Source organism: Eutrigla gurnardus, assembly GCF_963514095.1.
Source record: "Eutrigla gurnardus genome assembly, chromosome: 13".
NCBI lineage: Eukaryota > Metazoa > Chordata > Actinopteri > Perciformes > Triglidae > Eutrigla > Eutrigla gurnardus.
Window position 1 is genome coordinate 475,997 of NC_139936.1, and position 21,364 is coordinate 497,360.

Here is a 21,364-nt window from a genome sequence, read left to right on the forward strand (position 1 = left end):
AATATTCCAGGCAGGTTTCCTACAAACTGTGTTGAACCTGAACGCATCGTGACTGTTTCCACTCTTCTAACAGCAGCTATCATTGATCACTTATTATCACCAGCTTATTCTTATGAAGAATTAATCATATGTATTACATGAATATCTTTTCCCCTTACGCGCGCGCGCGCACACACACACACACACACACACACACACACACACACACATCACTGTTATACCTGTGATGTCTCAACTATAGAGAACAACATAAAATAATTAAAGTAAAGTTCCCGTAAGCCGGTCTGTTAGTCTGAAAACTACTTCAGGTCCTCAAACTACATGAAGAATACTTGTGTACTTCTACACAGTACTCCGAGTTCAAACGGAGGAATGATTGAGACGATGTCTGTCATCAGGACACAGAAGGTTTGAGGTCTCACATGTCTTTATTATTTCTAGTGTTCACAGTTCAACATCTCTTATCTCAGAACAGCAGCGGCACCATTACGATGCATTCAGGGTCCGTCAGCAGGGGACGTCTTTGGTTCACATCCTCAACTGAAACTGTCTGTTTTTGGCTTAAAGGAAAAGAGTCATGTGATCAGAGCCTAGCTAAGCATAGTGACTGGAAGCAGCAGGCTAACAGTCGATTCTGGGCTGGACCGGTCCTGGACTGGTCTTGGACTAGTCCTGGACTGGTCCTGGAGCTTCTCTATCAGCTGCACGTCGGGTTGAAGCTTCACAAGAAGCCTGCTGGTTGATGGACAAATAAACTAGCATTTTAGCATGTAAATGTCAAATATAAAGGACCAAGAAATGAACCCTGAGGAATCCCACAACCAGTTACAACCACTGTCAATGGGATGATCGTGTTAGCTAACACGTTAGCCACCAGTACTTCAGAAGATACTAATATGAGCTGCGTAGCGAGTACAGTCTGTTACTCATCCATCCATAAAATTCCTGAGAAAGTCGGACCTTTTCAGAGATCTGATGCTCATGCAGAGCCGTACGGCAGTTTCACGTTACAGCTAATCATTAGCATAGCTGCTCTTAGCTTCTCTGAAAATACATCAACACTAAATAACTGAATTGTGTGCTTCTTCCCTTCATTCCCTTCAGCTTTAACAGGTGGTTCTAAGAGTCCCTCGAGACAGAAACACGACTTCCATCATGTCGTTTAGACTCAGGACCTCCAGTCGCAGATAACCGCTGCGCTAACGAGAAAAGATGCTAAAACCGTACGGAATAATTTGGTTCTGTTGGATTTAGCTGCTTCGTTTGTGCCGATGTGTTTTAGGTTACTTCATGTTGGAAAGATTAATTAATTAATCTCCAGAGTCATTATCATTAATCAGATCAAATCACGTTAGCTGACATGCTAATATTAAGAAACAACATTCATTATTCAAACCAAAATTTAACCAAGAAATAATTTTAACTTGAGACCACTTTAGTAGATTTTGTTGTTGTACTTGTTAGCTGACCAACATTAGGTGATTAGCAGAAATGTTCTGAATCAAGCAATTTTGAGGAAGAAATCTGAGTTGTGTTGAATGATTTAATATAATTCTAATCTGCTTAAATACAAACTCTGAAAAAAAGCATGTAGCATAGCATGTTAGCAGTTAGCTCAAAGTGTCGGGATTCTGTCCACTGTGTTTTATCTGGTTGATTGTTCCTCATTAGGAGCGACTGAAGGTCCTGATGTGGTAAAGATCACATGGTGACTGTGGACTGCTAGTGTGGCTAGCTAGTTAGCGGTAGCCTGCTAACACCAGTTTGTGTTTATCTCCACCTCGAACCAACACAACCTCCCTCTCCCTACCCCCTGCCAGCCCCTCCTCAGTACTCTGGCAGTGTCTCGTCGTAGTCCATGATGCTCAGTTCGTGCCGCCTCTGTCGGACAGCAAGCGTCAGGTCTGCAGAGGGCGCCGGAGGTCCAGAGGCAGGCAGGCTAGGAGGTGGAGCCTGGCTTGGGGGCTCCATCTGAGGACTCCCTGTGAGCAGGGTCTCTGCATCCTGACCCAGAGGAGGACTCTCTGACTGGGCCTCCTCCTCCTCCTCCTCCACTTGTTGCTCCTCCTCCTCCTCCTCCTCCTCCTCCTCCCCAACTTGTTGCTCCTCCTCCTCCTGGCTGTGATTGGTCGGTCTGAACAGCTGGCGTGCATGCTGCTCCAGGAAGGAGCCGACAGCCAGGGGGGACTCAATAGGGGAGAGAGAGAGGGGGGATGAGGAGCAGGAGGGGAGGTGCAGGGGGGAGGTGGAGAGGGTCGCCACACCTCCATTTATTATACCCCCAGAAGAGAAGGGGCGGGGCTTGTGACTGCCCTGAGGGGCTGGTAAGGCAGCGCTGCCACCATTTGGCCTGAGGGCAAGAGAGATGACATCACATGATCACAATACTGACAACATCAGTTGTATCTGATGAGCTGTGACATCACAGAGATGGTTTACCTGACATCCTGAGGCCAGCTGTCAGAGTCCAGGTGGATCTGGCTGTACAGGTGCAGTGTCTCGGTCTGCAGCGTCTGGGTGACTCTCCTCAGAGCGACACAGCGACTCTCACAGGCTGTCAGCTCGGCTCTGAACCACAGAGAACCTGGTCATTATCATAGCAGACCCCAGGTCTGTCTGCTCAGCTTTGGTCAAGTGTGTCTCGAGAAACACACCTCTAGAAAAGTGTCTCCAGAAACACATCTCTAGAAAAGTGTCTCTACAAACATGTCTCTAGAATCACATCTCTAAAAAAAGTGTCTCTATAAACATGTCTCTAGAATCACATCTCTAAAAAAAGTTTCTCTATAAACATGTCTCTAGAAACATGACTCGAAAAACACATCTCTAGAAAAGTGTCTCTAGAAACACGTTTCTATAAACACGTCTCTAGAACATGACTCTAGAAACACGTTTCTATAGAAACTTGTCACTAGAAAGACGTCTCTAGAAACACGTTTCTATAAACACGTCTCTAGAAACCAGACTCTAGAAACACATCTCTAGAAAGTGTTGCACTGAAACACATCATGAATAAAGCAGACTCCAGGACTCTGACCTGCTCTGGGCCTTTGTGTCCTCCAGAAGTTTCTTCTGGTCCAGGATCAGCTGGTCTTTCTTGGCTAGCTGGTTCTCCAGCTCTGCTATCCTGTGATTGGCTGCTTCCAGCTTCTGTCTCTGCTGGATGTCACTGTCCTTCAGCTGCTTGTAATCCTTACCCACAGTGCACTGCAGCATGGACACCTCCTGACCAGCACACACACACACACACACACACACACACACAGACAGAACAGGAACACACACACAGCTTGAATCAGAGGAACTTAGTGAACACCACACACATCATTGGCCACTCAAATATGTAATATAATCATGTGTCCTCACAGTGTGGCGGTGCATCTCTGCTCCATCCAGCTGTTCTCTCAGAGCTCGGTTGGTTTCTCTCAGCAGGATGAGCTGCTGGTTCAACAGGAAGATCTGCTGCTGCTGCTGCTCACTGCTGCACAGCTATACACACACACACACACACACTCACATTTAATAGAGAAAATAAAACCTCACCCCCAACATGTGTGTAGTTGTTCAATGATCTGTTTATCTGTCAACGAAGGAGGAGATTAAATAAGATCAGCCAATAGGAGCAGTCCTCACCTTGAGTGACAGCTGGGTCAGCTGATGTTCTGCATTGTAAGCCTCGTTGTTGGCTCTCTGAAGCTCCGCCTCCAGGTCCCTCAACCTGCTCTGACACTCCTGAAGCTCACTCTGCAACAGCCAATCACAAAAGAGGATCAATGTTACGCTTTATACTAATGAAGTGTTTCATGGTGTCCCGGTACTAGTAAAGTATCCTGGTACTAAAAAAGTATCCTGGTACTAAAAAAGGATCCTGGTACTAGTAAAGTATCCTGGTACTCAAAAAGTATCCTGGTACTAAAAAAAGGTTCCCAGTACTAGTAAAGTATCCTGGTACTAAAAAAGTATCCTGGTACTAAAAAAGGATCCCGGTACTAGTAAAGTATCCCGGTACTAAAAAAGGATCCCGGTACTAGTAAAGTATCCTGGTACTAAAAAAGTATCCTGGTACTAAAAAAGGTTCCCAGTACTAGTAAAGTATCCTGGTACTAAAAAAGTATCCTGGTACTAAAAAAGGATCCCGGTACTAGTAAAGTATCCTGGTACTAAAAAAGGATCCCGGTACTAGTAAAGTATCCTGGTACTAAAAAAGTATCCTGGTACTAAAAAAGTATCCCGGTACTAGTAAAGTATCCCGGTACTAGTAAAGTATCCTGGTACTAAAAAAGTATCCCGGTACTAGTAAAGTATCCTGGTACTCAAATAGTATCCCGGTACTAGTAAAGTATCCTGGTACTAAAAAAGTATCCTGGTACTAAAAAAGTATCCCGGTACTAGTAAAGTATCCCGGTACTAGTAAAGTATCCTGGTACTAAAAAAGTATCCCGGTACTAGTAAAGTATCCTGGTACTAAAAAAGTATCCTGGTACTAAAAAAGGATCCCGGTACTAGTAAAGTATCCCGGTACTAGTAAAGTATCCTGGTACTAAAAAAGTATCCCGGTACTAGTAAAGTATCCTGGTACTCAAAAAGGATCCCGGTACTAAAAAAGTATCCTGGTACTAGAAGAACCTCTCTGTCTCCCTACTGCAGTACCACTCTCCACCTGAACCGGTACTGAAGGGCCGTGGGGGCGCTGTGTTACAGTACCTTGAGCCTCTGCCTGTCTCTCTGCTGTGTGTACTGTGTGTACTGTGTGTACTAGTACCTTCAGCCTCTGCCCGTCTCTCTGCTCGTCCTGTTGCTGTAGCAGCAGCTGTCTGATGTGTGTGTTCAGCTGGTGTGTGTGTGTGTGTGTGTCCTGCTCCAGTTGTCTGTATCGTCTCTGCTCTTCCTGCAGACTCGACTTCAGAGAGCGAATCTCCTCGTCCTGAATGCTCAGCTGACCTTTCTGCAACACACACACACACACACACACACACACAGACTAGAGGTAATAGTGTGAACAGGAAGTGTTGAGGTGTGCGTGTTTACGTGCGTTACCATGGCGACGCTGTGCTCTTCCAGTGTGGTGGCGTTGATGACGCTCCGCAGCAGACGGCGGTTTCTGACGGCGTGCTGCTGCCGTTTGAAACGTTCGTACTGCAGCTGACTGTGGACCAATAAGAGCTGGCTCCTCAGGGACTGAAGCTCCTCCCCCCCTGACACACACACACACATCTGGGTTAACTGGTTAGTCTGGATTAACTGGTTAGTCTGGTTTAACTGGTTAGTCTGGTCTACCCGGTTAGTCTTGTTTACCTGGTTAGTCTGTTCTACCTGGTTAGTCTTGTCTACCTGGTTAGTCTGGTCCTGGTTTACCTGGTTAGTCTTATTTACCTGGTTTACCTGGTCAGTCTGATCTACCTGGTTAGTCTTGTTTACCTGGTTAGTTTGGTCCTGGTTTACCTGGTTAGTCTTATTTACCTGGTTAGTTTGGTCCTGGTTTACCTGGTTAGTCTTATTTACCTGGTTTACCTGGTCAGTCTGATCTACCTGGTTAGTCTTGTTTACCTGGTTAGTCTTATTTACCTGGTTAGTTTGGTCCTGGTTTACCTGGTTAGTCTTATTTACCTGGTTAGTTTGGTCCTGGTTTACCTGGTTAGTCTTATTTACCTGGTTTACCTGGTCAGTCTGATCTACCTGGTTAGTCTTGTTTACCTGGTTAGTCTTATTTACCTGGTTAGTTTGGTCCTGGTTTACCTGGTTAGTCTTATTTACCTGGTTTACCTGGTCAGTCTGATATACCTGGTTAGTCTTGTTTACCTGGTTAGTTTGGTCTACCTGGTTAGTCTTGTCTACCTGGTTAGTCTTTTCCTGGTTTACCTGGTTAGTCTTGTCTACCTGGTTAGTCTGGTCCTGGTTTACCTGGTTAGTCTTATTTACCTGGTTTACCTGGTCAGTCTGGTGTACCTGGTCAGTCTGGTCTACCTGGTTAGTCTGGTTTACCTGGTTAGTCTGGTCCTGGTTTACCTGGTTAGTCTTATTTACCTGGTTTACCTGGTCAGTCTGGTGTACCTGGTCAGTCTGGTCTACCTGGTTAGTCTGGTTTACCTGGTTAGTCTGGTACGGTACATGCTGATATCAGGTCCCAAACACTGAATCATGTTAATGAGGTCATCACCGTTAGTTTCTGGTACCTTTGGTTTTCATGCTCTGATGTTTACCTCCAACAGGACTCCGGTCCACCGACTTCACTGCTGACAACCTGACACACCCACACACACACACACACACACCCACACCCACACACACACACACACACACACACACACACACACACACATTATAACAGGTTGTGTCTCTGTTCATCCTTTGTGTTCAGACTTTAACATGCTTTTATCAGGTGTTACTGTCACATGACCACACAGTTTAACTAGACCTAGACCCAGCTGGACCTGGACTCTGATAGACCAGGACTCAGCTGGACCTAGAATCAGCTGGATGTGGACTCAGATAGACCAGGACTCAGCTGGACCTAGACCCAGCTGGACCTGTACTCAAGATAGATCAGGACTATGCTGGACCTATCATCAGCTGGATGTGGACTCGGATAGACCAGGTCCTAGCTGGACCTAGACCCAGCTGGACGTGGACTCAGATAGACGTAGACTCAGGTGGACGTGGACTCAGCTGGACTTAGACCCAGCTGGACCTGGACCCAGCTGGACCTGAACTCGGCTGGACCTGGACTACTATTATATTATCTCCATGGTAACAGTCTCACCTCCTGCTGAGTTGCTGGTGGGCGTTGTGTCCGTGGATGATCAGCTGATCGAGGACCTCCAATGGCGAGGTGGAGGTCTGCTCCTCCTCCCTGTCCCCCCTCTGTCCTCCTGTGCCCTCCTCCTGCTCCCCCGCTGCTCTCTCCAGCGCCTCCTATAGGACAGATTCATCAACACAGAGACACCAGTGATCAACTGTATCATGGTAGAGGCTCTCCCCCTCTGAAGAGACCGATGTGGTCTGGAGCGGGTCTCGGGTGTGCAGCATCAGTTACCATGGCGATCCACGTTACCTGAGTCCTCCTGCCGATGAACAGCGTGGCGGCTCTTGGTAGAGCGAGCTCAAACAGCGTCTCATACGAGGGGGCGGGGCTCTGGGCAGAGAGGGTGGAGCCTCCCTCCTCCGGTCTGTGTGGGGGGGGGGAGGGGTGAGGGGGGGTGTAGAGGAGGGAGACGCAGCAGGGAGGAGAGGGGGGGGCAGAATCCGAGGTGGGCTCAGTACAGGCGGGGGTGGAGGTGAGGAGGAGCGGCTGATAGCAGGAGGAGGAGGAGGAGGAGGAGGGGGGGGGAGGCGGCCCACGGCCCATGTCTGCATACAAAGAACAACATGGTTTAGTCTCACTTCCTGTCCTCTGACCTGCTTCCTGTCCTCTGACCTGAGTCCTGTCCCCTGACCTGAGTCCTGTCCTCTGACCTGCTTCCTGTCCTCTGACCTGAGTCCTGTCCTCTGACCTACTTCCTGTCCCCTGACCTGAGTCCTGTCCTCTGACCCGCTTCTTGTCCTCTGACCTGAGTCCTGTCCTCTGACCCGCTTCTTGTCCTCTGACCTGAGTCCTGTCCTCTGACCCGCTTCTTGTCCTCTGACCTGAGTCCTGTCCCCTGACCTGAGTCCTGTCCTCTGACCCGCTTCTTGTCCTCTGACCTGAGTCCTGTCCTCTGACCTGAGTCCTGTCCTCTGACCCGCTTCTTGTCCTCTGACCTGAGTCCTGTCCTCTGACCTGAGTCCTGTCCTCTGACCCGCTTCTTGTCCTCTGACCTGAGTCCTGTCCTCTGACCCGCTTCTTGTCCTCTGACCTGAGTCCTGTCCTCTGACCTGAGTCCTGTCCCCTGACCTGAGTCCTGTCCTCTGACCCGCTTCTTGTCCTCTGACCTGAGTCCTGTCCCCTGACCTGAGTCCTGTCCTCTGACCCGCTTCTTGTCCTCTGACCTGAGTCCTGTCCCCTGACCTGAGTCCTGTCCTCTGACCCGCTTCTTGTCCTCTGACCTGAGTCCTGTCCTCTGACCTGAGTCCTGTCCTCTGACCCGCTTCTTGTCCTCTGACCTGAGTCCTGTCCTCTGACCTGAGTCCTGTCCTCTGACCCGCTTCTTGTCCTCTGACCTGAGTCCTGTCCTCTGACCCGCTTCTTGTCCTCTGACCTGAGTCTGACACATTAGCTGATCAGCTCACCTTCATCGATGACATCACTCGGCCCTCCTGCCTCCTGCTCTGTGATTGGCTGAATGGTTGACCCCTCCAGCTCTGAGACCAGCTTCACCTTGCAGGAAGAGAGAGAGAGAACCCTTCACAATAAAAGCCTCCCAGTGAGGGGACATGAGTGGCTGCCTGAGGCTGATCTCACCTGGTTGTTGTTGTAACGGCCATCTTGGTTGTCTTCAGTCAACGTCATCCCTGGGACAGAGGCTGACGAGGGACAATTAGCACCTGGAAACACAACAGTGTCTCTCAGTATCCCTCAGTGTCTCATAGTGTCTATCAGTGTCTCATAGTGTCTCTCAGTGTCTCTCAATGTCCCTCAGTGTCTCTCAGTGTCTCATAGTATCCCTCAGTGTCTCATAGTGTCTCTCAGTGTCTCATAGTATCCCTCAGTGTCTATTAGTGTCTCATAGTGTTTCATAGTGTCTCTCAGTGTCTCACAGTGTCTCTCAGTATCTCATAGTGTCCCTCAGTGTCTCTCAGTATCCCTCAGCGTCTCATAGTGTCTCTCAGAATCTCATAGTGTCTCTCAGTGTCTCATAGTATCCCTCAGTGTCTCTCAGTGTCTCATAGTGTCGCTCAGTGTCTCATAGTGTCTCTCAGTATCCCTCAGTGTCTCATAGTGTCCCTCAGCGTCTCATATTGTCTCTCAGTGTCCCTCAGTGTCTCATAGTATCCCTCAGTGTCTCATAGTGTCTCACAGTATCCCTCAGTGTCTCATAGTATCCCTCAGTGTCTCATAGTATCCCTTAGTGTCTCATAGTGTCTCATAGTGTCTCACAGTGTCTCTCAGTGTCTCATAGTGTCTCTCAGTGTCTCATAGTATCCCTCAGTGTCTCTCAGTGGGGGGTTAAGCTCAGGAGGTACAGCAGGTTGGCTGGCAACCGCAAGATTGCCGGTTTGATCCCCGGCTCCTCCTAGCTGAGTGCCTGGTGTCCCTGAGCAAGACACCTCACCCTAATTGCTCCTGACGAGCTGGCTGTCGCCCTGCGTGGTTGACTCCACCGTCGGTGTGTGAATGTGTGAATGAATGGGTGAATGTCAGTCATTAATGTAAAGGGCTTTGGATAAAAGCACTATATAAATGAGGACCATTTTCAGTGTCTCTCAGTGTCTCACATTGTCTCATAGTGTCTCTCAGTGTCTTACACAGGGCTTGAAGCAGGAAAAAATCCTGTGCCTGAAATTTTTTTATGCATTGGGGAGAAGAAAATTCTGAACATTTGCAATCTAAATGAATTAATCTGGTGCACTTTGAGAGTAAACCCACATTATAGTTTGAAACAACATTCAAAACACACACAGCCAGTATCACTAAGCATAAAGTCCGCTAGCTTAATGCTAACGTATAATACCTCAGAAATTAGCATCACCAAGGGCGTAACTTTGAGTTGAACATTGGGGTGGTTGAGATTTCCACCTGTGAAGCAGGTGTGTGTATATATATATATATATATATATATATATATATATATATATATATATATATTCTTTGGCCACCAGCCACTGCGGCAGGTTTGGGTTTACCAGCCCAGATATATAGTTTGTGCCTAAAATAAAGTTGACCGACTCAGAAAATGCATAAAAATGGGTCTTGAACGTGTACAAAATACACATTAAAGTGTGTGCAAGTGTTCTTGTTAGGACTCATGGTCCTTAATTGTCTCTAACTTTAAGTATTTTGTCCCGATTACAAATGGGTTTGTAGTGTTTCCCACAGGATCTTTGGAGACTATGGTGGGGGGATTGCGATCCTCTAGGGGGGTCCGGGGGCATGCCCCCCCGGGAGAAAATTTTGAATAATTTCATTTTAATGCATCAATTTGGTGAATTCTGAGAAACAAAATATGACATATCAATTACTGACCAATTTCTTACAAACTGCTGGTACTGATACAAATGTTGACATACTAAATGGGGTTGAGGAGTTTAAGCATTCAAGAAAAGATGAGAACAAAAATGACTAAAACACAATTCGTTTATTATTATTATTATTATTATTATTATTATTATTATTAATAATAATGATAATAATAATAATAATAATAATAATAATAATAATAATAATAATAATAATAATAAAAGTGGGTGACTATTCCTCAGCCTTCCTTGGTGTTTTGGTTTTGACTAAAGCCTCGTTCACATACGTCTCCACTCGCCCATCTCTGAGAGACAACTGTCAATGAATGTGAATGTGTTCTAGTGGAATGTGGTCAGGACAGGCGATGCGATGTGGTCGATCGGAGATAAAATAATTTTAACTTTCTGCGATGCGAGTGAAGCGAGTACCAATCACAATGTAGAATAGAGATGATCGACAGTTGCCGTCAACAGAGAGTTCCACAGAGAGTTGTCGCTTGAAGTCGCCGCCGGCGGCAGTGAGTTTTTTTTGCCAGCGAGTAGAATTCAGCGAGAAAGCGAGTGACGGGCGAGTAGCGACGTATGTGAACGGGGCTATACGCACACGCACTGTCGAACTCGCCGGCTGGGGGGGGGGGGGCAACCGTGAGTGGTGGCACTGGAGCCCTAGCAGTAGCTACCTCCTGTTGGGAAGATACTTTTATTCTTTTGCTTTTTTTGGCGTGCTTTCTTCATACCACCGCTGATGCGGGGAGAGACCGGGAGAGACCGGGAGAGACAGTAGAGAAGCGCAGGTCCGGCAAGGTGGGCGAAACCAAATCTCAGAGCGGGAGGGGGCACAGACAACCGTCACTATTTTTTACTGGTAAATTGAGTAAATCTACCACACTGTTGTGATTATAATGCTGAACATTCAATATCAATAATTGTGATATCATATTGGGTGGGTTGTGGTGGCTGGTTTGGATGATTGGGTGGGTTGCAACCCATCACCCATCCCCCCCATAAATTACGCCTGAAATCTAACAACTGTGGCAGTCGCATTAGTTTGTCTGAATGAAAAGTGTGCAGGGCTGCCTTTGGGCTGATGTTATCAATCGCTCTGGCTACGTTGTCCCGGTCCGAGGTGCCTGGAAACTTAAGGCCCGCCCTACTCTGCTCTGATTGGCTAGAACTCCTTGGTTACCTTGAGTACCATTGGTAGTTGGAACTATCACTTTAAACGACTGGTTACAGTTAAAAAAATAATAAAAAAAACACTTCACCAAAATATTGCTACGCCGGATTTCCGGCACCGTGCCGGAGGTCTTCAAGCCCTGCTTACATTGTCTCATAGTGTCTCTCAGTGTCTCATGGTATCCCTCAGTGTCTCACAGTGTCTCATAGTGTGTCTCAGTGTCCGTCAGTGTCTCATAGTATCCCTCAGTGTCTCACAGTGTCTCTCAGTGTCTCATAGTGTCTCACAGTGTCTCTAAGTGTCTCATAGTGTCTCTCAGTGTCACATAGTGTCTCTCAGTGTCTCGTAGTGTCTCTCAGTGTCTCATAGTGTCTCTCAGTGTCTCACCTGAGATGGAGGCGGTCCTACTCAGTGGGTGGGTAGAGCCTATAGCAGCAGGTTCAGGAGGAGGTGTCGACAAACTACAATGTGAGGAAGGACTCCATGTGACATCATCACCCTGAAGACATAAAGAACATGAAGTTACAAGAAGTGAAGCAGTGAAGGAGTGAAGGAGTGAATCAGTGAAGGAGTGAAGGAGTGAATCAGTGAAGGAGTGAAGCAGTGAAGGAGTGAAGCAGTAAAGGAGTGAAGCAGTGAAGGGGTGAGGCAGTAAGGAAGTGAAGGGGTGAAGCAGTGAAGGAGTGAAGCAGTAAAGGAGTGAAGCAGTAAAGGGGTGAGGCAGTAAAGGGGTGAGGCAGTAAGGAAGTGAAGGGGTGAAGCAGTGAAGGAGTGAAGCAGTAAAGGAGTGAAGCAGTAAAGGGGTGAGGCAGTAAAGGGGTGAGGCAGTAAGGAAGTGAAGGGGTGAAGCAGTGAAGGAGTGAAGCAGTAAAGGGGTGAGGCAGTAAGGAAGTGAAGGGGTGAAGCAGTGAAGGAGTGAAGCAGTAAAGGGGTGAGGCAGTAAGGAAGTGAAGGGGTGAAGCAGTGAAGGAGTGAAGCAGTAAAGGGGTGAGGCAGTAAGGAAGTGAAGGGGTGAAGCAGTGAAGGGGTGAGGCAGTAAGGAAGTGAAGGAGTGAAGCAGTAAAGGGGTGAGGCAGTAAGGAAGTGAAGGGGTGAAGCAGTGAAGGGGTGAGGCAGTAAGGAAGTGAAGGGGTGAAGCAGTGAAGGGGTGAGGCAGTACACTGCAAAAACAGCCCTTCTAGAAAGAAGTAAAATATTCTCATATTCAATCAAATTATCTTGTATCAAGCAAAAAAATCTGCCAATGGGGTAAGCTTTTTTTGCTTGACAAGCAATTCTTAAAATAAGCCCAAATTTCTTAGCTCCGAAAGACTAAAATGAGACTTTAAACTAGACAGAAAATCTTAAACTAATCCAAATTCTTCTAAAACAAGCAATGAAAAAAACACTAATTCAAGATTAAATTACTCAAAATTAGAATTTAAGTCTCTTTACTAATTTAAGAAATTACACCTTAATCTGGGATTGATAATGAGCATAAAAGTAGTTAAAATAAGACATAATTTCTTAAAACAGCATAACAAATATAAAAGTGATGTCTTAAATCAAGATACCACAACTTTCTCAGTTTTTTTTTGTTTTTTTTGGCTGGAGTGCCATGCAAGCCTTTTTTTTTTTTATTATGAGAGAGACAGTGTGGAAAGGGGAGATAGAGGGGGAAGACATGCGCGAAGGAGATTGCCGGGCCGGGAGTCGAACCACTGATCTCCGCGTCGAGGCTCAGCCTCCGTACATGGGGCGGCTGCCTTATCCACTGCGCCACCGACCCAGTTAATTTTTTTTATTAACTTTGCAATACAATTGCTCAATTCAACATCCAAAAAAAAAAGGGCACTTCTGCATTCCAGATCCATCATAATCAAACAGATTGAAAAGCCAGTTTTGAACCTCACTATCAAAATAATAATACATCAGTTATTGTAGCAGCATAGCAACTAAACATCATGTTGCAGCTGGTTTGCAGCATAATATCCCATATGGTTTTCAATCTCACCAAGCAACTGTCCTGTAATGAAAATGAAAATATTAATAATAAAAACTTTTGTCCTTGTTTCATGGCATTCTTGAATTGAGATTTTGTGCAAATGGTCTTACTCTTAAAATAAGGCAAATAATCTTGGTGCCCCGCTGGGTTTGATCGTAAAACATTTTTATACTCTTTTTCTGGTTCATTCTAGCTCAAAATTAGCTGGAATATCTTATCAAGAAAAAGTAAGGCATACTTTCTTAAAATGAGATATTTTTTCTAATGCAAAACTTGCTTGACAAGATTAATATTCTTTTTGGACAAAAAATAAGACTTATTTTCTTGATACAAGGCTTTTTTTACTTTCTTGAAATTCCATTTTTGCAGTGTAAGGAAGTGAAGGAGTGAAGCAGTAAAGGGGTGAGGCAGTAAGGAAGTGAAGGGGTGAAGCAGTGAAGGGGTGAGGCAGTAAGGAAGTGAAGGAGTGAAGCAGTAAAGGGGTGAGGCAGTAAGGAAGTGAAGGAGTGAGGCAGTAAAGGGGTGAGGCAGTAAGGAATTGAAGGGGTGAAGCAGTGAAGGGGTGAGGCAGTAAGGAAGTGAAGGGGTGAAGCAGTGAAGGGGTGAGGCAGTAAGGAAGTGAAGGGGTGAAGCAGTGAAGGGGTGAGGCAGTAAGGAAGTGAAGGAGTGAAGCAGTAAAGGGGTGAGGCAGTAAGGAAGTGAAGGGGTGAAGCAGTGAAGGAGTGAAGCAGTAAAGGAGTGAAGCAGTAAAGGGGTGAGGCAGTAAAGGGGTGAGGCAGTAAGGAAGTGAAGGGGTGAAGCAGTGAAGGAGTGAAGCAGTAAAGGGGTGAGGCAGTAAGGAAGTGAAGGGGTGAAGCAGTGAAGGAGTGAAGCAGTAAAGGGGTGAGGCAGTAAGGAAGTAAAGGGGTGAAGCAGTGAAGGAGTGAAGCAGTAAAGGGGTGAGGCAGTAAGGAAGTGAAGGGGTGAAGCAGTGAAGGGGTGAGGCAGTAAGGAAGTGAAGGGGTGAAGCAGTGAAGGGGTGAGGCAGTAAGGAAGTGAAGGAGTGAAGCAGTAAAGGGGTGAGGCAGTAAGGAAGTGAAGGGGTGAAGCAGTGAAGGGGTGAGGCAGTAAGGAAGTGAAGGAGTGAAGCAGTAAAGGGGTGAGGCAGTAAGGAAGTGAAGGAGTGAAGCAGTAAAGGGGTGAGGCAGTAAGGAAGTGAAGGAGTGAGGCAGTAAAGGGGTGAGGCAGTAAGGAAGTGAAGGGGTGAAGCAGTGAAGGGGTGAGGCAGTAAGGAAGTGAAGGGGTGAAGCAGTGAAGGGGTGAGGCAGTAAGGAAGTGAAGGGGTGAAGCAGTGAAGGGGTGAGGCAGTAAGGAAGTGAAGGAGTGAAGCAGTAAAGGGGTGAGGCAGTAAGGAAGTGAAGGGGTGAAGCAGTGAAGGAGTGAAGCAGTAAAGGAGTGAAGCAGTAAAGGGGTGAGGCAGTAAAGGGGTGAGGCAGTAAGGAAGTGAAGGGGTGAAGCAGTGAAGGAGTGAAGCAGTAAAGGGGTGAGGCAGTAAGGAAGTGAAGGGGTGAAGCAGTGAAGGAGTGAAGCAGTAAAGGGTAGAGGCAGTAAGGAAGTAAAGGGGTGAAGCAGTGAAGGAGTGAAGCAGTAAAGGGGTGAGGCAGTAAGGAAGTGAAGGGGTGAAGCAGTGAAGGGGTGAGGCAGTAAGGAAGTGAAGGGGTGAAGCAGTGAAGGGGTGAGGCAGTAAGGAAGTGAAGGAGTGAAGCAGTAAAGGGGTGAGGCAGTAAGGAAGTGAAGGGGTGAAGCAGTGAAGGGGTGAGGCAGTAAGGAAGTGAAGGAGTGAAGCAGTAAAGGGGTGAGGCAGTAAGGAAGTGAAGGAGTGAAGCAGTAAAGGGGTGAGGCAGTAAGGAAGTGAAGGAGTGAGGCAGTAAAGGGGTGAGGCAGTAAGGAAGTGAAGGGGTGAAGCAGTGAAGGGGTGAGGCAGTAAGGAAGTGAAGGGGTGAAGCAGTGAAGGAGTGAAGCAGTAAAGGAGTGAAGCAGTAAAGGGGTGAGGCAGTAAAGGGGTGAGGCAGTAAGGAAGTGAAGGGGTGAAGCAGTGAAGGAGTGAAGCAGTAAAGGGGTGAGGCAGTAAGGAAGTGAAGGGGTGAAGCAGTGAAGGAGTGAAGCAGTAAAGGGGTGAGGCAGTAAGGAAGTGAAGGGGTGAAGCAGTGAAGGGGTGAGGCAGTAAGGAAGTGAAGGAGTGAAGCAGTAAAGGGGTGAGGCAGTAAGGAAGTGAAGGGGTGAAGCAGTGAAGGGGTGAGGCAGTAAGGAAGTGAAGGAGTGAAGCAGTAAAGGGGTGAGGCAGTAAGGAAGTGAAGGAGTGAGGCAGTAAAGGGGTGAGGCAGTAAGGAAGTGAAGGGGTGAAGCAGTGAAGGGGTGAGGCAGTAAGGAAGTGAAGGGGTGAAGCAGTGAAGGGGTGAGGCAGTAAGGAAGTGAAGGGGTGAAGCAGTGAAGGGGTGAGGCAGTAAGGAAGTGAAGGGGTGAAGCAGTGAAGGGGTGAGGCAGTAAGGAAGTGAAGGGGTGAAGCAGTGAAGGGGTGAGGCAGTAAGGAAGTGAAGGAGTGAAGCAGTGAAGGGGTGAGGCAGTAAGGAAGTGAAGGAGTGAAGCAGTAAAGGGGTGAGGCAGTAAGGAAGTGAAGGTGTGAAGCAGTGAAGGGGTGAGGCAGTAAGGAAGTGAAGGGGTGAAGCAGTGAAGGGGTGAGGCAGTAAGGAAGTGAAGGAGTGAAGCAGTTAAGGGGTGAGGCAGTAAGGAAGTGAAGGAGTGAAGCAGTAAAGGGGTGAGGCAGTAAGGAAGTGAAGGGGTGAAGCAGTGAAGGGGTGAGGCAGTAAGGAAGTGAAGGGGTGAAGCAGTGAAGGGGTGAGGCAGTAAGGAAGTGAAGGAGTGAAGCAGTAAAGGGGTGAGGCAGTAAGGAAGTGAAGGGGTGAAGCAGTGAAGGGGTGAGGCAGTAAGGAAGTGAAGGGGTGAAGCAGTGAAGGGGTGAGGCAGTAAGGAAGTGAAGGGGTGAAGCAGTGAAGGGGTGAGGCAGTAAGGAAGTGAAGGGGTGAAGCAGTGAAGGGGTGAGGCAGTAAGGAAGTGAAGGGGTGAAGCAGTGAAGGGGTGAGGCAGTAAGGAAGTGAAGGGGTGAAGGATCACCTGCATGTCGGAGCTGTTGAGGATCAGCTGACTCGGATGCTCAGACAGCAGACACAGTGGACTTCCTGTCAAACATCAGAATCCTTCAGTCAGTTGATCTTTTAAAAAGTGAGTCCATCCTGAGGTCTCCAGGTGGGTCTTACCTGAGCTGGTCTCTGGATGGGCAGGACTGGAGGTCAGGTTCAGGTGAGGGAGGGGGGAGGAGAACAGGGGAGGGTCTCTCAGGGACGAGTACATGTCCTCCTCGCAGGAGGACTCCAGAGGATCCAGAGACACCCTGGAGCACTCGATCATGATGTCATGGACTTCATAGCACCTCCACCTGAGACACACAGGTGAGGGCAAAGCTCTTATTTTGAAAAGCTGTGTTCTTCCTGCTACTTCTGTGAGGAGTTTTATAGAATGAATCTGAAACTGAAAGTAAACCCAGCAGCTGGTCCAGGTTTGGTACTGGTTTGGCTCCTGTGTGTTACCTGTGTACTCACCTGGACGGGTCCAGTTCATAGTCCTGAGTCCCTGTGACCAACTCTGGGTGAACCCTGACGTGCTCCAACATCGGCTGAGAGACAGACAGGTAGACAGGTAGAGACAGACAGTGAGACGGAGGCGACATCAGGGAGTAGAGCCTCCGGGTGGGCGGAGCCTCCAAACTGCTGACTCACACTCTGGGTTTATAAAAGGCAAAGAAACTTGAAGGAGAGACGTTAACTACAGCTCCCAGGGTGCATTTTACTTACAAGCAGCCAATCACAGAGCTTCACTTTAAAACTGAGCTGAAGGTAGAAATGAAACATTCAACAGTTTGATCTGTTTACTGTCATAACACAAGCAGCCGAGGCTCATGGGTATTGTAGTATTGAGACAGGTCAGCAGAGCGAACCGTCCAGCAGGTGGTCTGGACTGTATGGTGGTTTCTGGGTTCCAGTTTCAGCTTCATGTTATCTGAGAAACGCAGCAGCTGGTACTTCCTACAGCTATTTCTGTCTACTGGAAACCAGTTCAGCAGCTGGTCCCACACCAGTATGGGGACTGGTCTAATGGGGACTGGTCTAATGAGGACTGGTCTAATAAGAACTGGTCTAATGAGGACTGATCTAATGGGGATTGGTCTAATGAGGAGTGGTCTAATGCAGATTAGTCTAATGAGGACTGGTCTAATGAGGACTGATCTAATGAGGACTGGTCTGATGAGGACTGATCTAATGAGGACTGGTCTGATGAGGACTGATCGGATGGGGACTGGTCTAATGAGGACTGATCTAATGGGGACTGGTCTGATGAGGACTGATCCAATAGGGACTGGTCTGATGAGGACTGATCTAATGGGGACTGGTCTAATGAGGACTGATCTAATGTGGACTGGTCTAATGAGGACTGGTCTAATGAGGACTAATCTAATGAGGACTGGTCTAATGAGGAGTGGTCTAATGAGGACTGATCTAATGGGGACTGGTCTAATGAGGACTGGTCTGATGAGGACTGACCGGATGGGGACTGGTCTAATGAGGAGTGGTCTAATGAGGACTAATCTAATGAGGACTGGTCTAATGAGGAGTTGTCTAATGGGGACTGGGCTAATGAGGACTGATCCAATGAGGACTGGTCTGATGAGGACTGATTGGATGGGGACTGGTCTAATGAGGACTGATCTAATGGGGACTTGTCTAATGAGGACTGGTCTAATGAGGACTAGTCTAATGAGGACTGATCTAATGATGACTGGTCTGATGAGGACTGATCCGATGGGGACAGGTCTAATGAGGACTGATCTAATGGGGACTGATCTAATGAGGAGTGGTCTAATGAGGACTGGTCTAATGAGGACTGATCTAATTGGGACTGGTCTAATGAGGACTGATCTAATGGGGACTGGTCTAATGAGGACTGGTCTAATGAGGAGTGGTCTAATGAGGACTGATCTAATGGGGACTGGTCTAATGGGGACTGGTCTAATGAGGACTAGTCTAATGAGGACTGATCTAATGAGGACTAGTCTAATGAGGACTGATCTAATGAGGACTGGTTTAAGGCTGCTGACCTGTCTGTCAACATTGATGCTGGCAATCAGTTAATCCTTCTTGATCAATACTAGTCTCACCTGATCTATACTAGTCCCTCCTGGTATATACTAGTCTCACCTGGTCTATACTAGTCCTTCCTGGTATAAACTCGTCTCACCTGGTCTATACTAGTCCCTCCTGGTCTATACTAGTCTCACCTGATCTATACTAGTCCCTCCTGGTATATACTCTTCTCACCTGGTCTATACTAGTCTCACCTGGTCTATACTAGTCCCTCCTGGTCTCAGTACTGACCTTGACGACCTCCTGGAAGGTGTCCAGGTTCTCCTTCATGCTGTAGTGGAGCCTCAGGTAGGAGATGAAGTTACAGGGGAACATCCCATAGAGACGGTGGAACAGGGAGTACACACCTGCATGGAGGTGGACCAGGTGGACCACAGGGACATGACCTGCAGGGGACAGCAACCAGCCAATCAGAACAAACCCAACGACCAATCAGAACAAACCCATCGACCAATCAGAAAAAACCCAACGACCAATCAGAGACAGGGACAGGTCAGTCCTCCTGGTAGTAGTGGTGAGACAGGTCAGTTCTCCTGTTAGTAGTGGTGAGACAGGTCAGTCCTCCTGTTAGTAGTGGTGAGACAGGTCAGTCCTCCTGTTAGTAGTGGTGAGACAGGTCAGTCCTTCTGTAAGTAGTGGTGAGACAGGTCAGTTCTCCTGTTAGTAGTGGTGAGACAGGGACAGGTCAGGTCTCCTGTTAGTAGTGGTGGGACAGGTCAGTCCTCCTGTTAGTAGTGGTGAGACAGGTCAGTCCTTCTGTAAGTAGTGGTGAGACAGGTCAGTTCTCCTGTTAGTAGTGGTGAGACAGGGACAGGTCAGGTCTCCTGTTAGTAGTGGTGAGACAGGTCAGTTCTCCTGTTAGTAGTGGTGAGACAGGTCAGTCCTCCTGTTAGTAGTGGTGAGACAGGTCAGTTCCCCTGTTAGTAGTGGTGAGACAGGGACAGGTCAGGTCTCCTGTTAGTAGTGGTGAGACAGGTCAGTTCTCCTGTTAGTAGTGGTGAGACAGGTCAGTCCTCCTGTTAGTAGTGGTGAGACAGGTCAGTTCTCCTGTTAGTAGTGGTGAGACAGGTCAGTTCTCCTGTTAGTAGTGGTGAGACAGGTCAGGTCAGGTCTCCTGTTAGTGGTGGTGAGACAGGTCAGTTCTCCTGTTAGTAGTGGTGAGACAGGTCAGGTCAGGTCTCCTGTTAGTGGTGGTGAGACTGGTCAGGTCAGGTCTCCTGTTAGTAGTGGTGAGACAGGTCAGGTCAGGTCTCCTGTTAGTAGTGGTGAGACAGGTCAGTCCTCCTGTTAGTAGTGGTGAGACAGGTCAGTTCTCCTGTTAGTAGTGGTGAGACAGGTCAGGTCAGGTCTCCTGTTAGTGGTGGTGAGACAGGTCAGGTCTCCTGTTAGTAGTGGTGAGACAGGTCAGTTCTCCTGTTAGTAGTGGTGAGACAGGTCAGGTCAGGTCTCCTGTTAGTGGTGGTGAGACAGGTCAGTTCTCCTGTTAGTAGTGGTGAGACAGGTCAGGTCAGGTCTCCTGTTAGTGGTGGTGAGACAGGTCAGGTCTCCTGTTAGTAGTGGTGAGACAGGTCAGTTCTCCTGTTAGTAGTGGTGAGACAGGTCAGGTCAGGTCTCCTGTTAGTGGTGGTGAGACAGGTCAGGTCTCCCATTAGTAGTGGTGAGACAGGTCAGTTCTCCTGTTAGTAGTGGTGAGACAGGTCAGGTCAGGTCTCCTGTTAGTGGTGGTGAGACAGGTCAGGTCAGGTCTCCTGTTAGTGGTGGTGAGACAGGTCAGGTCTCCCATTAGTAGTGGTGAGACAGGTCAGTTCTCCTGTTAGTAGTGGTGAGACAGGTCAGGTCAGGTCTCCTGTTAGTGGTGGTGAGACAGGTCAGTTCTCCTGTTAGTAGTGGTGAGACAGGTCAGGTCAGTTCTCCTGTTAGTAGTGGTGAGACAGGTCAGGTCAGGTCTCCCGTTAGTGGTGGTGAGACAGGTCAGTTCTCCTGTTAGTAGTGGTGAGACAGGTCAGGTCAGGTCTCCTGTTAGTGGTGGTGAGACTGGTACCGGGGTTCTTGTAGCTCCAGGAGGCGAGGCGTCCGAACACGTCAAAGAAGTCGTAGATGTGTTGCTTCCCGGCCTGAGGGATCATGGGTAACAGGGTGATGAGGACCAGCACTCCTGTGATCAGGACCACCACGTCGGTCTCTGTCTGAGGACACACAGAGACAGAAGACATGAGACCACGGGGACAGGTCTGAGACCACAGGGACAGGTCTGAGACCATGGGGACAAGTCTGAGACCATGGGGACAGGTCTGAGACATGTTGGCTTGAATACTATGGTCAGTACTAGTAGGAGTACTACTGGGAGTACTAGTAGGAGTACTACCGTTAGTACCAGTAGGAGTACTACGCTAAGTACTAGTAGAAGTACTACGGTTAGTACCAGTAGGAGTACTCCACTAAGTACTAGTAGGAGTACTACGTTGTACCTTCAGGCAGCGCAGCAGCGATGGCAGCAGAGCCGAGCGGCTGATGTGATGAACCCAGGGAGGCTGTTTCCTGATCAGGTGACCCAGCAGGGTCAGACCAGCCAGTCTGGATCCAGGTCTGTTCAGGGACTCATTGAGCTTCTCCAGGAGGACCTGGTGGACCGTTAGGACCAGTCAATAATCAGACATAATAACTCTAATGATCTAGATATGCAGATGAGAGGGTCAGCTGACCTTATGATGAGGCTCTCGGATGGAGGAGAGGAGGAGGAGCACCTGAGACGAGGATGAGTCCAGGTAGTAGTCCACCAGAGAGGACAGGACAGCACCTCCTCTGTCTGGGAGGACAAACTACACATCACACCCAGGTCGGTCCAAGTCCACCAGCCACAACAGGGAAACAGGGTGT

The 21,364-nt window shown here is 48.1% G+C and overlaps 1 protein-coding gene across 3 annotated transcripts in view; it reads right to left on the reverse strand.

The window, feature by feature from the left end:
• Positions 1–415: 415 nt before the first annotated feature.
• Positions 416–21,364, reverse strand: part of tsc1a (TSC complex subunit 1a) — a 23,224-nt gene continuing 2,275 nt past the window's right edge. Inside the window, exons 3-22 of one of the 3 annotated variants that reach the window (XM_084025454.1) lie at positions 21,190–21,293; positions 20,956–21,108; positions 20,529–20,673; positions 18,719–18,873; positions 16,889–16,962; positions 16,547–16,725; positions 16,404–16,468; positions 11,657–11,768; positions 8,378–8,460; positions 8,206–8,287; positions 7,052–7,347; positions 6,761–6,912; positions 6,174–6,241; positions 5,038–5,195; positions 4,763–4,945; positions 3,634–3,744; positions 3,367–3,489; positions 3,038–3,225; positions 2,440–2,568; positions 416–2,350 (exon numbers count right to left, since the gene is read on the reverse strand). In XM_084025454.1, coding sequence (XP_083881580.1) covers positions 1,828–2,350; positions 2,440–2,568; positions 3,038–3,225; positions 3,367–3,489; positions 3,634–3,744; positions 4,763–4,945; positions 5,038–5,195; positions 6,174–6,241; positions 6,761–6,912; positions 7,052–7,347; positions 8,206–8,287; positions 8,378–8,460; positions 11,657–11,768; positions 16,404–16,468; positions 16,547–16,725; positions 16,889–16,962; positions 18,719–18,873; positions 20,529–20,673; positions 20,956–21,108; positions 21,190–21,293 — 3,083 coding nt within the window. In that variant the 3' untranslated portion in view covers positions 416–1,827. Of the gene's footprint in view, positions 2,351–2,439; positions 2,569–3,037; positions 3,226–3,366; positions 3,490–3,633; positions 3,745–4,762; positions 4,946–5,037; positions 5,196–6,173; positions 6,242–6,760; positions 6,913–7,051; positions 7,348–8,205; positions 8,294–8,377; positions 8,461–11,656; positions 11,769–16,403; positions 16,469–16,546; positions 16,726–16,888; positions 16,963–18,718; positions 18,874–20,528; positions 20,674–20,955; positions 21,109–21,189; positions 21,294–21,364 lie in introns of all 3 variants that reach the window. The other 2 variants (XM_084025455.1, XM_084025453.1) reach the window with 2 other exon arrangements.